This window comes from Calidris pugnax, unplaced genomic scaffold, assembly GCF_001431845.1.
Source record: "Calidris pugnax isolate Ruff unplaced genomic scaffold, ASM143184v1 scaffold44, whole genome shotgun sequence".
NCBI classification, from domain to species: domain Eukaryota; kingdom Metazoa; phylum Chordata; class Aves; order Charadriiformes; family Scolopacidae; genus Calidris; species Calidris pugnax.
The window spans coordinates 17,295,027-17,310,023 of NW_015094506.1; the positions used below are offsets into that span (position 1 = coordinate 17,295,027).

Genomic DNA, 14,997 nt, shown 5'->3' on the forward strand with positions numbered 1-14,997 from the left:
ACCGATGTATGACAATTGGAAGGAACACCGGGGAGCTCTCTGTGAAATTGCCCGGTTTCCATTAGTTATATGTCAGCATAGTTATTGCAACATATGAATTCAATATACAATTGTACACTGTGCTTCTCTCCACATCCATCTACTTTTGAAATGAAACTATAATGAATTCTATCAGAATATACAATTCATGCCCTTTCTTTGGTTGTGTCTCCTTATTTGGGGGATTTTTTTTTTTAATTGATTTGGAGGAAAGAGTGAAACTGAACAGGATAGGACTGTTGTCACATCAAAGGGGTAGAAACTTTCCTTTCCATTTCGACTGTGTTTGATTGCAAGATTTCTTCTGCTTGAAGCTGAAGCAATAAAGACATTTAATGAAATACTTAATTTGCAAAACACCAAAATAAATAAAAAGTCTCCCAGACCATGTGTTGAGTAAAAGCTATTAGCCAGCCTGGCAATGTATTCTTTGATACTGTTTCTGATCACAAGCAAAAATACTTACATTTGCTGAAAGTTGAGAGGTAAGGGTAGCAACTTTCTCTTGTGATGCAACCAGCTCTCTCCGTAGTTTCTGAATTTGCTAGGAAAAAAAAAACAACCTGCTGTCAGCATTTCAGCAATTTCCTTTGGTCGTTTTTTTTTGTTTTCTTAAGGGACTATTAACAGGCTTACAACATCTTAGTTTCATATTTTAATCTCAGAACTATTCAGAAATACAAATTATTAAAAATTGGCACTTAGTGCTGCTCCAACTGTTTTCTTGCACTTAACCAGTGTACGAGCTAGGATCCCAGTTAAGGGAGCACATATGAGCAAATGCTTAGTTACTTCATATGTACAATCCTCTGATTGCACATGTAAATGTCATTTTTTTTTACCCAATCCTCTAAATTCCAAACATATTCCTAGAGCAGTCAAGGCCAGCAGCCCTGGATCAGGACTGAGATTATGAAACATGAATGCATTTGGTTGAGGTTCACTGTGCCTGACTGTAGACATGATGCAACTGACATATGTTAAATGTCTACATTAGACTCAGATAAAGTGCCAAAGAATACTCCCCCACTGCCTGGCATAAAGAAAGTTTTGATGACTAGCTCAGACACAGATTTTTGCTTCATGGATGTCTAAAGTTAGATGAGTTACAGTTTTGTTTTTTTTTTATCTAACACAACACTTCCTACAGTCCCCGCAACTCAAACATGCAGCCTCATTAAACATTAGATACTTAAGCTGAGAATGGAGTTTCACTCTGAAACCACTTTCATATTCAGACATTAAAAAATTTTTTCCAGACTGGAGAAGCAAAATGTCTAAAACTAGCCCAGGAAAGGGAGCACATAACATTTACTAGTGAAAACCATAGCAGCACTTTAATTTTATGATTCCCTTCCAAAAGAACAGGGAATATTGCACAAGCTTTAAGAATTAACAAGTTCCTGTCCAGCTATGATCATTTGTAGCTAGGTCATTTACACTAGCTCAGAGCAAAGGAGATAGATAGATTATTGAGCTGTTCCCTGTCCTGGACTGCCACTTTTCTTTTTCCAAGTTTCTCTTTGGTTTCCAACAGCAATTATCTGACCTTCCTGCTTAAGCTACACTTTCATCAAATTCCTGCAACTGTAAAAAGGTGGTTTCTCATGAAGTGCTATTCAACCTCTCCTGCACAAGCATCACAGAGTAGACCTAGATACTAAGAAAACATCATGTAGAAACGCATAGGAAAGAACTGTTGTTTCACCTCTATATACAGGGCAATGAAATGAGGAATTGTCATTTACATGACTGAGCTATGGCTTGCTTCTTTAGCTCCATTGCTTTAACCTTCATTGAACAGAGCTTAGAGAATTCAGGTAGAAATTATATTGAAACACACTGTGGCAAGTAAGGAAGCATATGTTTATTTGTTCAACTTCCTCAAAATATCTCTTAGTTGACTTTTTCTCTGATTAGAGTAGTAAAAATAGGAGCAGCATGAATGCAGGTGTTTGAAGGCATGTACCACCCCTTGGTGCTGCATTTTATTGCTGCTACTCCTTGGTGCCCTTTTAATACAACCAGGACTTCATTTTGAGAAAGGCCGTAATTGTATCCAGCTGCTGACCCGGGCTTGTCACCCATTCTTATGCACTGTGAGGAGAAAGAAGCCATTTTCCACGTCAGATTTGATTTATATCTGAAATCAATCCGTGTTGCTCTGAAATCCATCAAAGTGGTCAGTTTCAGAAATTTAATATAATGCAAAATGTAAGGGAGAGAAGTTCAAAGCGAACATTTGAAGTATTTTTCTCCTGAAAGGCAGCGCATTACCTAGAATTGCGCAGTCCCTTAGATCCAGTGCAGAGGGGTATTAAGTCTGAAATCAGACCTATCACAACTCCTCCACTCAGAAGCCCAATTCTCATCGTTTCTTTTCACCTTTTCAGAACCTCAGCCAGGAGGCATTCTTCAGCACGATGTGAAGAAAATACCTTTTAGTGCACTAGAAGCTGCATCAGCTCTTTACAAGCACTTCCCAAAAAGTGGTTCAAAGAAACAGGATGTCTTTTCCCCAGCAACTCACCAGTTTAGCCACAGCAGATAAACAATAAACTTTATATTATCATAATACAATACACAACTACAGAAACAAAGAAAGGTTTTTACCTCTGAATGTGCCTTTTCTTCTGCCTGGAAGAAAACAAAGAAGAAATGGCTTAGAAACAGTATGCAACATAATTGTGGTAATAGAAAATAAAAGCCAGCTACACTGAAGTGAAATGAATAGTTTCACGGATCCATTACATTTAAGGAAGGTATGCAGTAAAAACAATAAATGGAATTCTTTTCAACTTACTTGGCAAAGCTCCAGCTGAAACCCTGAAGAGTTTGCCAGCATACCGACAACATTAAACAGCGGATAAAAGGAGAACAGGAACAGAACTGCAGAAACTGCAGATACATTTCTAAGATACAAAAGAAAATTTGCTCTCCCGTCACCGCATGGACTTTCGTCTGTTACCAGCAAACTTTCACACTGTAATGATTATTATGGGTCCTGGAACTATATTTGCTTTACTGTATACTGAGCTATATTCAAAATAGACTAACCCCTGCCAAGTGAAGTTGACAGCATACCAGTAAAACATACATGGGGGGAAGGTGAGGGGTGAGGGTTACTTGCACTTTAGAGTGATTTCTTCCATACAGAGTATAATGACCAAAATATTAAGGGCTATCAAGGCATGTTAATGTTTCAACTTAAGCTTGCTAATAGTATTTAATAATTTTACATATTTTCCATATTGTTATGTATTGTGTCACATAATGATGCTATTTACTCAGCAGTCTTTTTCAACAAGCCAAGAAACTAAATCATTGCAAGGTAAACCTTTGAAAGTCATTAAATTTGTAAGCATGGGAGTAGTATAATTTAGAAGGCATTCAGTGGACAGAGAAATCTTGCTTCAGTGGGATTCTAATGGGAAGGAATTGTGTGCCGTGAGAAGAACCCTTTTGTAATATAAAATAAGAATCAGTTAATGTAATGGAAATCGATCCCCATGATCTGAGGTGGCCCAAGTTCAGAGCAGCAGTCGAAGACTGTCTGGAAGAGAAGTAAGCAGTAAAAGGAAAATGTGGATAGAAGAATTAGCTATAAAGGACACCAGAAAGGCTAAGAAAATCCAAGGTAAGAGTTCCTCAGAAGATTTCCTGACATCAGGCAGTATCTGTGCTATTATAAATTAATACACAGGTTATATTTATATAAATAAATAACACAGGTTTTTTAAGCCTGTGTTAAGCACAGCTTTTGTGCTGTTAGAATTTTAATAGTTTAGTATAGAAATGTTTTCTTACTTTATCTGGTGTAGAGGGAGAAGGCATTTAGAAAATATCTCTTTCCATATATGTATATCTGTTAACAGTCAGTAAAAAGACTGTGATGCTATGGTATTTCCCTGTGTAACAATTTGAGCTGCTCTTGTCTGAAACTACTGTAATATCTGATACATCATTACATGGGAATGATTTAGTATAATGTTTATCTTATATGACGCATACCGATACTAACTTTCTGATCTAAGTTTGCAAAGAGGAGATCTGCCTTTAGAAAAAAAAAACAAAAACCAACCTCTATTCCTTTTATTGTTTCTTCAAACACGTAGTGCATGAAAAGTCACAAAAGGCTCAAGAAAGATCACGTCCCCTTATGAATTCTACTGAGCCAAGGAAAGCAAAAAATACAGAAATTTGGGGTTGGTGACCTTTTTTTGAAAGTGCCATGTGGGGATGCGGTCCCTTGTCCTTAGTCCACCAGCCCCTGCTGATGAAGGTAGTGCTGCACGTTGTTACCAGATGACTCCCTCACTGTACGAGGAAGCGTTGCCTCTATCCCAGAGTTCAGAGAGGTGGCTCCCACAAGTCAACTTTTGTGGGTGGTGGAAGAAGTACATTAAAGAGAAAGAACAGGATTCTGGGAATACTACCAACTTAAAAAAATAAAATCTGACAACCAAGTACATTTGAACAGTTTTTACTAAAGAGTTCAGGCTGGCACCATTGTAACCCAGCACTCAGCCATTGGTTCAAAATGCTCTAAAAGGAAATAATCTTTTTTTCTCCCTCTACTTCTCCATCATATCCATGCATCCCATCCTCAAAAGGGTATTTTTTCTTTTTTTGAAGACTTAAAATATTAACATACACATGTCCTTACACATCTCCTTTGAGCTTGGCTTAACACAGTTAATGAAGTCTAGGGATTCTAAGTGTAGCTAATGCTGAGAGCCAGTGCGAGAAATATAGCAATTAACTAAATATGTGCAAATTGCAGTGTCTCACCTACTGAGCAGGAAGAGATTAAAATTGGAGACAACCTATCATAATTTACACCACCACACATCCTTTTTCAACTTCTCAGAAAGCTAGATATATTCACTGCCAAAACTGAATCAGTATTTCAATCCTACAGTCTACTGACTTTGCTTAGATGGCATAGCTTTTCTGTGAAACCAAATCTTTGCCTCTCTATATGCATATCTTACAAGCCAGATTTCCAGTCTATTCAAGAAAGTCCTGAAAACCCAAATGCAAATCAAGAAGAAAGCAAATACACACAGAAAATACTAGCAAATGCATACACTTCTGTCTCATTGGACTTATTCATTGCAATGGCAGCAAATCATGAAATGTCTCTTCTGAATCTCATATTCTAATTCTCAAAGAAACAATCTTCAGAGAATAACTTCAAAATTTCCAGCTATACTTTGGTAATAATACATAAATACATCTGAATAAAGATCTTTGTCTGAATCTCTACAGTGATTAGGCTGTAGAAAATGACTAGCACCAAGGCTCAAGGCAATGCTTCAGAAATCTAATAAATATATTTGAATGAGATATTTATAGAGAGGCGCCTGCTTTGGAATTCCTGCTTTTTGATTTTGGCCTGCTTAAGTAAGGTAAAAAAGCTCTTGTACTCCTTGAATCTAGTAACAGCTGAAAGAGAGTTACATGCGCCATAACTCTGTGAAGCCACCCCTTTCTGGAGGAAATGGGGCACTGCACCGTATCATCGAATGATGAAATGTTGTTCTCTGCTTTCAGCTGATGTGATACTGATTGCCAACATTTCACGTTTCTAGACTCCACTTTTGAATCATCTTCCGATTAATTGCTGAAAAGCTTATACTTTTTTTTCACAGAAAAAGAGGGATCAAGCATTATGATAAAAAATCATCCCTAAAGGTCAATCCTAGTAATTTTGACACACTAATATATTTCTTACCCTTTACAGATTTTTCTTCCATTATATTGTCTACATAATCCATAACTTCAGGATTGGGGCTTAGCTGCAATGTGAATTCAGTCAGACATTTCAGAAGATATTCCATTTACAGTATAAACTTGGGTAAACAGTTTCTCTTGCAGGAAAAATACTGTTCTTTAATACCATGGGGTTTAGATAATATTTCCAAGATACTCTGCAATCTTTAATGATAGCAGGTTATATAAATAGAAAGTATTAGCAAAATCTTGTTACATTACATGACATCAGAGCAGAGGTATTTCAGACTTACTGACTGATTGGGTGCTGAAAGCATCCTGTGTCACTTTATAATTTGATTTTTGCCATCTATCAGTTTCATAATCTCCTAAAGTTTGACATCAAAGATTGAATTATTATTTTGGACACACTCCCCCATGCAAACTGATCATAGTGTCTCATAGACAGGGAAATAGTGATAAAGATTTTGCAGCTACCAAAATGTAAGTGAGAAGCTTTGCTTTGAATGTTACATGCACATGACTGGCTCGTGTGCAGCCAGTCTGTATGTGCATTCTAACCCCCCAACATAATTCAGGACTGGTCTGGACCGGAATTTCTTGCAACTTGCTGCTTAAGGCTTGGACAAACCTAATGTGTGTGAACTTGATGTTTTAGACATGCCCTTGTATAGACCTTTTTACGAGTAAATAGAACTAGGAGAGTTCTGTTTTCAAGTTCTACCACATTGTGGCAGACGTTGTGCATGGATGCAACCCACTTTCCAAGCTAACGTGAGTTTAGCATTGACATAGTGCAACCAAATGGTACAAATGCATCAGACTGCATGGGCTTGATATTCCCAGGGAAGAACTGGTGTTGGCTCTGGGGAGAGGAGTCAGTCCATATTATTCCCTATTCAACACCGGAAAGTACAGAGAGGAGACAGACTATTCACGAATGCACAGCGGGAAAGTAGATAAATGAAGAAGGGCTACTACAGCATGTAACTGTAGTTAGAGAATAGGTTTTCAAAGCAACTGTTGTGTATCAGCAAGGGAACATGTGTAACTCCTCCCATATGGATGATTTCTTGTTAGTAGAACAACAGATTATGCAGATCTCAAAAAAACCCCACCAAAATAATAAAATAGCAAAAAAAGTCAAACCCAAAACTTCTGCTTCAGGTAGAATACAATTATTACTCAATCAAATTAATATATTTAATCAAGAATAAGCATTTTTAAAGACACTCTTTCTGCAAATAACATCTAAATGCTGTCATTTGCAACACAGTTTTGTAGACATTTAAACTGCAAATAGTATCTCCATTGCCCTGGAGCAATCTTGTGTTTCTCAAGAAGTGTACATCAAACAGTGACGGGACAAAAACACTTTGTAAATTGTGCAATTAGAAAACTAGCTGAAAAATAAGCAAAATCACTCAAATTTATCAACTACAACAACATTAGGACCCCTCCCTTAAAGAGAGACTCCTAGACCATTACTTTCTTTTTAAATTTAAAAACACGCAGTAGGTAATTTTAAGCAGTTCTAAGCAAATCACATAAAAAGATGAAAATAATGTATTCTAAAATAGCATGACAGTAATACCAATGTTGAAAATAAATGTTCTTGCTTTATTGCAGTACAATTTTAATCCTTCTAAACCTCAAAGCCTTGAAATTTTCATAAACAATGAACAAGAACAGAGGCAGGCAGAACTTTTTTCTAATATGTCAATACTCACCGTAGAGTAGAGAGAGGATGTGCTGGAGACAAGTGATAATGAGGATCCATGTACTTTAAAAAAAAGGAAAATAACATGAAATATTGATGCAAGTATAAAACTTCTCCCACATAGCTCAATAACTAAACATCTTTTTAAAATGAGAACCAATCTTCCACAAAGAGCAATTATGAGCTATCAGTAAAGAAAAGCTATTGATATTTTTCCTGCACTTAAAAAGATTGTTCTATAAAAAAAAAAAAGCCCTTTTCTGTGCATGAGGTAGGAGAGCAAGCCAGTGAGATTCAGTATTATTACGAGCAAACCAAGCATGACTTCTGTTGTTTTGACAACAAATCACTTCGTAAATACACTCTTTAGAGAAACCAGAAATTGAGCTATTTATACACCTGTCCAAAGCTGAGAAAAGTGATTTTAATACTAGTCTATACTTTGCACAACCATTCACTTTCCCCAGGGTGAGTTCCCGGGCTTTACTCAGCTGGTTTCTGCCCTCCGCACAACGCAGACCCATGCATGCTGGCGTTCGTAGCCTGTGTGAAGGCTACTGTGAGATGCAGTGCCACATTTCCTTTAATCATCAGGAGAATCAGCCTCAAGAGCACCAAGTGAAGTTGCAGGACTGCAGGTCAAAAAATGGGGTTCCTGGACTCTCTGAAAATGGCAATTGAAGACTAAACTGAGACAAAATTGCCCCTTCTGCTTTTGATTACTCTACTGAGGAAGGACGCATTAACAGAGAATTTTGAAGAAGATCACTTATTTCATTATTTCTTTTCATTGTTGTTTCAAAAGAAATTTGTTTAACATCTATAATCTGCCAGAGTTTGGTAATTAAATTATTTTCCTTTAATATTGGCATTTGTATTCCAAATTGACAATACAAGAATACTTGGATTGGCCAAACAGACTTTAAATCCGGTTTTGTAACTGGGAAAATATTTACCAAGATGTGGTACAATGACTGAGACCCTGATCCTTTCAATCTATCTCTGGTTTTCAGTCTCTGCTTGAAATCTCTCAGCTAAACTCCCATTCTGCTCTCATACACTGTGGCTCTACTCATTACCTCACTTCTTTCACTATAACATTCCTCAGAGCTCTTATCTTAAATAAAATACATTTGGCTTTCCAACAGCATCATTTCATGTTAATCTCTAATGACTGTAAACTGCTGAAAACTGTTTAATATTGCTGCATTGGCTTTTATTTACTCAGGTTGATCATGGTTATCCACTCCAGATGGATCTGAAAAACGACCAATGAAGAAGCCTTCATCAAAGCCACTAGTGACCCATTACTGAAATTCTAGATTTAACACCTCTTTTTCTATGCATAAATTATTTGCCTTGTTTTCTCTATTATTCTTCCAGTGTTTCCTTTGATAATTCTCCTGTTCCTCAGCAAAGGGTCTGAAGTCACCTCTGTCCTTGAATTATGTGATATGCTTCTGTGCAGTCAGCCATCCTCTCTGTGCTGACAACTCACAGCTTGATCTGTCCTGCACCCTACCGCTACTATTATATACCCAGATGTCCGCCTGACATATCATCTAAAATACAGAAGAACAAATCGAAAAGTATTAGTTGTCCATTATTTCATCTAGGACTTTTTTTTTCCCCTTTTATCTCATAACTATGAGCTCTGGGGCTAGTGGAAGACTCTTTTATTTGCTTGTTATAAAGACCGTTCATATCATCATCACTTAACAGTAAACAAGATTGATAAGAAGATGTTATAGAATGTATCTCTATTAAATTTTAGCATTTTAGTGGTGTTTTTTTTGTGTGTGTGGTGCTTTTTTTTTTTTTTTTTTTTTAAAGGTGAGAACTTTGTACTTGTGGGAACTCTGCAAATAATCAGATTTACCAGAATTGTTAGGCAAAAGAAAATGTTACAGGGCATTTAATTAGGAATTGTAAGATGGTTCATGATTAAAAAAGAAAAAAACCCAAAACTAAAGCCAAAATTAAAATATTCCCCAAATTCCTGGTATTATACATAGCATTAAAGAAAACAGACCAATAGTAATAATCTCCATAAGGAAAGTAGTGAGGTCAGAATTATTGACAGAGCTTAAATACCGAAATTCACATAGAGTTTGCTGTAGAAGACTGTAGGAAAGTGGGGAAATGAAATGATTATAGAAGAAAGGGGAGGCTAAGTAGTACTGGCATTTGGAAAAAAAAGGAAAATACAGAAGTAGAACTAAGAAAGCATTGAATCACATAGTCAAGGTATGCTCAGACACTTCAAATTTAGAGGCAAAAAGAATAAAATGATTTTCCAAGAATCGCTTCCTTTCCTCCAAAATTCTGATCTAGGATTTATAAATGTATGACATACACAGCATTGCATTGCCTACTACTGTGTGAAAGAAATACCTTCCATGCTTTATGGTAAGAAAGTCCTGTGAGTCCAGTTCAACAGAATTAAAAAATAGCTTCACAAAGTTTTTATGTTGCAGAAGAACTACTTTAAAATTTTACTACATTTTGGAGGACTGTTTTGGGGGCCCATTTGGGGGCCCATTTGCCGATCCAAAGAGTAACTAAGTCTTACCTTCTTCCATGCTGTCCCTGAATGAACCTGAATGACTAATTGCTCGTGGTCTCTCTTCTAAGGATGTAGCACTGCCACACAGTTGGGAGTCATCATACAGATCAAAAGATGTGTCTTGTGCAGGGATGCTGTTTGAACGCATCATACTGGGTCCAGGAAGGTTAAACTGAGATAGGTTGGTTGGACTCACTGGAATACAAAGCTTTATTAATGAAGCAAGTTTCCATTAAATGAATTTTGGTTCTGCACAAAATTCTAATGTAGGACTAGCATGGTTAGGTGGACTTTACACTGTTGAGAAAATGAAAGGCTTTTATTCCTACATACAAAGCCACGACAAAAAGGTGAAGCAGATGATCTCTGAGGAGCTGGAGTTGGATGAGGCTAATCCTGTAAAACACATGGTAACACTAACACTGGTGTCTGAATACACACTTGTTCACTTTGACAGCCCAAGTCAGAAAATCCACAGGAGAGGTACAAAAGTTAAAAGTTAAAAAGGAGTAAGAAGTTGTAAGTAATTTTTATAAGCAGCTCTTCTAATAAATCAGTGTCTGTATTTTTATTGTTACATACCTATATTACCAACTGCTGTTGAAACCAAAGTTTATTGGCATATGCAAGACATATTTATCCTTTGATTTTTTTGATTAACGAGGTTAAAATTCCTGCCCAGCCCAGTTGAATCTCATCATAATAAATAGGAGTAATCCCATCACTCAAGGCTGAAATCCAGAACAGTGTTGATGAACCCACTTTAAGCTTTTGCAAAGTTTGTTTGCCAGTGGAAGGAAAGCCTGGTTATGGTTCACTTGGACCACGTGAACTCAATACCTAGAAGAAAAAGCTAAAGTCTATCCAAATGCAGCCTTCGTGTTTGGACTTATATTTTAGATCATGCAGGATGTGCTTTAAGCTATAAACTACCACAGCAGCTGTGTTGTGAGAGCAAATTATTCCATAGGGCTACGATAATGGTAAGAAGGAAAGAACAATGACAAAGTAAATTAAAGGAAAACCTTGACCTTTTTTGTCTCTGTTATGAGTACAAGGAGTATGAACAAAAAGAAAGAGAAGGTAATTGTAAGCAGAAACGATAGTGTGAGAGAAACACTGCTTAAAAAATATCTGTGTCCAAAACTACTGCAAGTACACAGAGGAAATCCAAAGCGGTGGCTTGCTTAGCCAGGATCCAATTTCATCTTTAAAAGTGGCTTTGTTCAACTTCTTTTTCCCCATGTGTAATAGACCAACATTCGTATGTCTGATCAAATTGCTTTTGAGTCACTGTAACCTACAGATTCCATAAGCTGTGACAGAGTGACAGAAGTGTGAATGCTTCAAAGGTTGCTGCAAATTCCACAGTAATAGCTGAAAACACAAAAGCTCATTATGAACCTAGGTATGTGTCCAGCGCGGTGCAAATAAATGCTTTTTTATTAAGCATAAAAGAAGAAGTAAAATTATTAGCAAAACTAAATTTGCATTGGATTAACTTGAAACAAAATCCCACAGAACCGAATTCAAAATTTCATCTGAAATCAAATAAATCTAAAATGTGATTTGCATCCTAAAATATTATATTCTATTCAAGGACAGATTTGGATTGGGCCCAGAGTAGTTATAGCCAGGTCCAGTCATTGAAAAACATTTGAAATGCCTATCTTAAACCAAGCCTGTATATAGGAAAAAAACAGTTTAATGTCTGAGTTGACATTCACCAGATCACTGGATAGAATCCTACTGACTGTGAATCCTAAAAGATGAGTATCTTTGAACTAGAAGCTGATTTCCAGCTCTGCCTCAGATTTTCTTCTCCTTGGGCAAGTCATAGAGAATCTGTGCTTTTTTTCTGTATGCAAAATAGGAAGTATCCTGGCATACTCCATAAAAAACATTGTGAGTTTCCCTTCATTAGTGATGTACCATAATATGTCAGCCTGGACAATTCTATGATTCTATGGTGATGGAGATATTAAATTATCTAGCGTGGCAAACTAATATGAATGGTTGAATTTTATGATTCTAATCTATAGTTGGAGAAACCATGGAGGGAAACTGCATTTACCCAGGTTGGAAAAGTGATATTTTCCAGTTGCAGATGAAGACATAGCTGAAGGAGAAACAAGCGGGGACTGACTGCCAGTGTCTTGCAGGCCTCCAGTTGAATGGGAGCGCAGCCATTCCTTGCCTTCCTCCTGACTTGTCTGCCGAGATGATGGAGTATATCTGAAAAACCACAGCTGACATGCTCAAAACAACAACAAGGTGACAGTTTGGAAAGAAACAGGTTTCACATAAATACCGTTCACCAGTTATACATAACAAAACCCTTGAAAGCATCAAGTCTAGTTAAATGACTATCACCAGGGATTTTACCACGGTAAAATTTGCCAACTTATTACAACAGAGAAAATACATTATTTGAAACCCTTTTTCAAATCATCCCCCTCCCCAAAACAGCATTCCCTTCCTTTGAAGAGATATGATGATAAACCATAGAAGACAGAAAACTGAGCTGACAGGAAAGGACTTCAAAGCTGCAGGAAGTGCACAGGTTGATGCAAAAGCTGGGAAGCTGTATGGCTAGGATGGGGAATGGACAGACTAGAAGCCAAGAAATGTGAGTAGCCGCTTACAAAATGACATCTTCCACAGATCAGGTGGGCAATTGGTTAGATGGCAAGAGTGAAACAGATAAACAACTCTGAAAAAGGAGTTTGCATCGGTAATGACAGCTACTCATGGTCACACGCATGGTCTGTCACTCTCAATGATATTTAGCATCGTGTCCTGCCCCAAACTGGGGTGAGGGAAAGGGACAGGAAAATCCACAATTGGCAGAAACAAGTTCTCTGGAAGGAAGAAGTCTTGCAATGTAATCATTAATCAACTGCTTCCACTGGCAAACCAATAAAACAAGAGAACTGGTAACTCACTGGCCCAGCTTCTTTTGGCTGGGCTGGAAAGAAGAGTAATTCTGGCATTGGTTAAACATTAAAATGTGCAGGCAGTGTGGGTCTTAACCAAGAGATTGTTTTCAGCAATGTCTGCAACAGCCTGCTTCATTCAGCACAGTCTCCTGCTGAGAAATGAGCACCTTCTTCACCACTGTCATGAGCCATCAGTGTTCCCCAAACAGCAGAGCAGAAAGGGCTTTTGATACTGTGGCTTCAGGCTTGCAAGGCACAAGCATTTCTGCTTAGAAAGCAGATTAAATGAACATGTAAGTTCTCATGTTGTGCTTGAGGTTTTGTACAATATTTTACGGCATTAAAACATCTTGTCTTAATTAAATATTTACTTCCTTTCTCCTTTCAAAAAGACATCTATGATCTTTGCCTATAAGTGTGGTAGAGCAGAGTTACCCAGTGGTTATCAGATCAGAAACATGGCAAAATGAGAATTCAGGATCTGGGTCCTGGACTGGGATCTCTGCATATTAAATCAAACTGATGATCTTTCTGGGGTAACTGATCAGATTTATATGCCTATAAGCTGTTTTCCCACTCCATTTCACTTTCAGCTTTCAGCCATTATTATGATTGTTCAGCCACAAACCTCAATCATCCCATTGTACCCTCGCAGGGTCCCCTTTACGCCTCTTTTATGTCCTCCACCTTTTCCATTCTCTCCCAATCCAAAGTGATTGTTTTGGGATAACAGGAAATTTGATTAGATTCTTTTAAAGGAATGGATAGCACAGAAGAACAGAAGGTGCTTTCTAGTGACAAAATTTTAGCACTATCTTAAAATTTCATAAAATACTTTATATCAATAATTCAAGAGAATTAACTGTGTAATTTCAGTGACCGGAAGACTGCAGAGTGTCTGTGTCCATGCACATATACCCTTGCTTGGCAAATCTTCCCTGGATTAGGGAGATAGGCTGCCACACTGGATGAGACCAGACAAGTTACCTAATAATCGCCTCTTTTAACTACGGAGCAGAGAAGACTTCTGCTTTCTGTGATGAAGACAGCTCTAATTAGTGGGGAATTAGTAGCAAAGTTGGACTCTGAGTATTGCTGGATAGGGATCAAACAGACTAGCTGGAGCAGGGCTCATTTTATACTTGCAAAACTTGGATATTAAAATAAGCATTTTCTAGCCTTACCCTTTACCACATCTTCACTTCAAATTGCAGGAGTGTTTGCATTTAGAGTTCAAGTTTAGATCCACCTCTAAAACCTTATTTTTCTCAATAATGTTTTCAACAATTAGTCCTATTGAATTGCAGAAGTCTCTTGTTCTGTCTCTTCTAGCTCTCCAGCATTCAATGTCTTTTAAGGGTCATTGCATAAGGAAACTATCTTTAATAGTATTCACTTCCCATGATATACCTTGAATGGAAATTTATTCACTAGACAGACTTGGAAAGAAAAACTCCATTGTTAAAATCTATGTTTTTCAGTTTGAATCTAAATACCAAAAACTCTGTTGTAAACAGGATCAACAAAAGGAGAAAGAAAAGGAAAGACAGTATAGAAAAGGTTACAGGAAAACAGAGAAGCAGCAGTCATGCTCAAAAAAATATATACCTTAATCCCTTTTTGGGTAGTGTATTTCTGTCAAGCTGCATGCTGTTAAAACAAAAAAAATCCCTAAGGACATACAGTAAACCAGACTGTTCAGATTTACAAATTTTAAAGGTCTAGATATGTGTGCAAAACAGAAGGTCATTTAATGCTCTTTAATCTAACTTTCGTGATAAATCCCTGACTCACTGGAGGGTACAACAGGACATGGACTGCTGCACATTCATTTTTCATCTAGACATCTCTGGGCTGGGTCAATAGTAATTTGGAGACTGTCCAAGTCAGAAAGAAGTCCTTCCTTACCATTTCTATCCTTCCTACAGCTTCACCCTGAAATCTGTGTGAGAATCATATGGTCACAGTATGAATCTTTATTTTTCACAGTTGTCTAT

The 14,997-nt window shown here is 37.3% G+C and overlaps 1 protein-coding gene across 3 annotated transcripts in view; it reads right to left on the reverse strand.

The window, feature by feature from the left end:
- The window catches only part of NAV3 (neuron navigator 3), a 448,741-nt gene that overhangs the window by 36,909 nt on the left and 396,835 nt on the right, over positions 1–14,997 (reverse strand). For 2 of the 3 annotated variants that reach the window (XM_014963931.1, XM_014963932.1), the window contains 5 exons: positions 12,136–12,296; positions 10,068–10,256; positions 7,506–7,558; positions 2,653–2,676; positions 506–583 (listed from right to left, as the gene is read on the reverse strand). In XM_014963931.1, the coding sequence (XP_014819417.1) occupies positions 506–583; positions 2,653–2,676; positions 7,506–7,558; positions 10,068–10,256; positions 12,136–12,296 (505 nt within the window). Of the gene's footprint in view, positions 1–505; positions 584–2,652; positions 2,677–7,505; positions 7,559–10,067; positions 10,257–12,135; positions 12,297–14,608; positions 14,651–14,997 lie in introns of all 3 variants that reach the window. The other variant, XM_014963933.1, reaches the window with a different exon arrangement.